Consider the following 2500-nt stretch of genomic DNA (forward strand, 5'->3'; position numbering starts at 1 on the left):
GTGTGTGTGTGTGTGTGTGTGTGTGTGTGTGTGTGTGTGTGTGTGTGTGTGTGTGTGTGTGTGGAGACACCAGGTACTGGACCATGCACACGCGTGTGTGTGTGTGTGTGTGTGTGTGTGTGTGTTCTAAGAGGCAAAGGACAGCGCCTCCAAATAATGTTTATGTTTTTATATTCATAACGCACATCAATGGAGATCTCAGCAGATGGAGTTGCCCTTGTAAAACTGCCCCTAGGGGATACGACGTGTAATGACACTCTCTCCTCTTTATATCTAGTTTGGCAGCACCTGTAGGGGCTGGGCAGGTGTGTGTGTGAGTGTGTGTGTGTGTGTCTGTGTTGCCCTTGTGAACTGCCCCTAGGGGATAAGACGTGTAATGGCACTCTCTCCTCTTCACATCTAGTTTATCTAGTTTGGCAGCACCTGTAGGGGTGTGCCATGTAAATAAGAAACCTCTTAGCTGGCATCATCTCTGTGTCGCATTGGGATATACCTTTCTCTAATACTGTATCTCTCGCTCTCTCTCTCTCTCTGTGTGTGTGTGTGTGTGTGTGTGTGTGTGTGTGTGTGTGTGTGTGTGTGGTCTGCAGTGGGCTATGCTTGGCTGCCTCTGCTGAAGGACGGCCGTCTCTCCTCCCAGGAGTTCAGCGTGCCCGTCTCCTGCACCCTCCCTACCAGCTACCTGGCCCTCAAGGAGCCGGGCTCCAAGGTTGGTGTGTGTGTGTGTGTGTGTGTGTGTGTGTGTGTGTGTGTGTGTGTGTGTGTGTGTTAATGGAGAAGATAGAATTTGCGGAATGGAATGTTGCCCAGTGTGTTGACAGCATGGCTAAAATTGAGTGTGATGGGTAGATCTGTGTGTGTGTGTGAGTGTGATGGGTAGATGTGTTTAATGTCTGTGCCTTTAACAGGTGTGGAATGAATACATATAAATATATTAAAGTATTGTGTGTGTTGTATTTCCATATACATGTAAAATCCTTTAAATTACCTTTGCGCACAAACTTAGTTTGCTATGATGTTGTGGCGTGGCAAGCAGCCATTAGCCTAAGGAGTAGGGCGGTGTGTGCAGTGGTCTCTGGCACCATATACTTAGGATTAGGTTTAGGATCTCCGGGTTAGGTTTAGGATCTCAGAGTTAGGTTAAGGATCTGAGGGTTAGGTAAAGGACCTCAAGGTTAGGTTTAGGATATCAGTGTTAGGATCTCAGGGATAGGTTTAGGACCTCAGGATTAGGTTTAGGATCTTAGGGTTAGGACCTCAGGGATAGGTTTAGGACCTCAGGATTAGGTTTAGGATCTTAGGGTTAGGACCTCAGGGATAGGTTTAGGACCTCAGGATTAGGTTTAGGATCTTAGGGTTATGACCTCAGGGATAGGTTTAGGACCTCAGGATTAGGTTTAGGATCTTAGGGTTAGGACCTCAGGGATAGGTTTAGGATCTTAGGGTTAGGTTTAGGATCTTAGGGTTAGGACCTCAGGATTAGGTTTAGGATCTTAGGGTTAGGACCTCAGGGATAGGTTTAGGACCTCAGGATTAGGTTTAGGATCTTAGGTTTAGGATCTTAGGGTTAGGTTTAGGATCTTAGGGTTAGGACCTCAGGATTAGGTTTAGGATCTTAGGGTTAGGACCTCAGGGATAGGTTTAGGACCTCAGGATTAGGTTTAGGATCTTAGGTTTAGGATCTTAGGGTTAGGTTTAGGATCTTAGGGTTAGGACCTCAGGGATAGGTTTAGGACCTCAGGATTAGGTTTAGGACCTCAGGGATAGGTTTAGGATCTTAGGGTTAGGACCCAAGTTGTTCTTGTGTAGCTCATTCCCGTTCTCATGTGCGTGTACAGAGCGGCTCCGACCTGAAATGGGTCGATGGTGGGAAGCCCATCTTCAAGCTGGCCACCCAAGTGCTGTCCACAGTCTACACTCAGGTAAGTGATGGACCACTTTCACGTGATGTCACTTCCTGTAGGTGTCCTAGACAGGAACTGAGGTCAGTTTTGATTTGTCCACTGGCAGGACCCACACCTGAACCGCTTCTTCCAGCAGTGCCAGAAACGAGAGACGGAGCTCTCTCAGCCACCTACCTCAAACTTCCTCAACTGCTTGAAGGTGAGCGCTGATAGTGAAGTAATAAAGACTATCATATGCTGTTCATCATTGCTTGAAGGTGAACTCTGATAGTGAAGTAATAAGGACTATCCTATACTGTTCATGGTTAGAATATATCCTATACTCTTCATCATAAGTATATATCCTATACTCTTTATTGTTAGTATATATCCTATACTCTTCATCATAAGTATATATCCTATACTCTTTATCGTTAGTATATATCCTATACTCTTCATCATAAGTATATATCCTATACTCTTTATCGTTAGTATATATCCTATACCCTTCATCATTATTATATATCCTATACCCTTCATCATTATGACTACATCAGACACTGTGACTCAATTACTGACTTTAAAAGCAGACTTAAAACTCATTTCTTCAAGATAGC

At 44.8% G+C, this 2500-nt stretch overlaps 1 protein-coding gene across 2 annotated transcripts in view; it reads left to right on the forward strand.

Annotated features, from left to right (window-relative positions):
- dock10 (dedicator of cytokinesis 10) overlaps window positions 1–2500 on the forward strand; it is a 104796-nt gene that overhangs the window by 56354 nt on the left and 45942 nt on the right. For both annotated transcript variants that reach the window (XM_080844923.1, XM_080844922.1), the window contains 3 exons: window positions 591–709; window positions 1839–1922; window positions 2011–2103. In XM_080844923.1, the coding sequence (XP_080701049.1) occupies window positions 591–709; window positions 1839–1922; window positions 2011–2103 (296 nt within the window). The remainder of the gene's footprint in view (window positions 1–590; window positions 710–1838; window positions 1923–2010; window positions 2104–2500) is intronic.

Source organism: Sprattus sprattus (assembly GCF_963457725.1).
Source record: "Sprattus sprattus genome assembly, chromosome: 9".
Classification (NCBI taxonomy): Eukaryota; Metazoa; Chordata; class Actinopteri; order Clupeiformes; family Clupeidae; genus Sprattus; species Sprattus sprattus.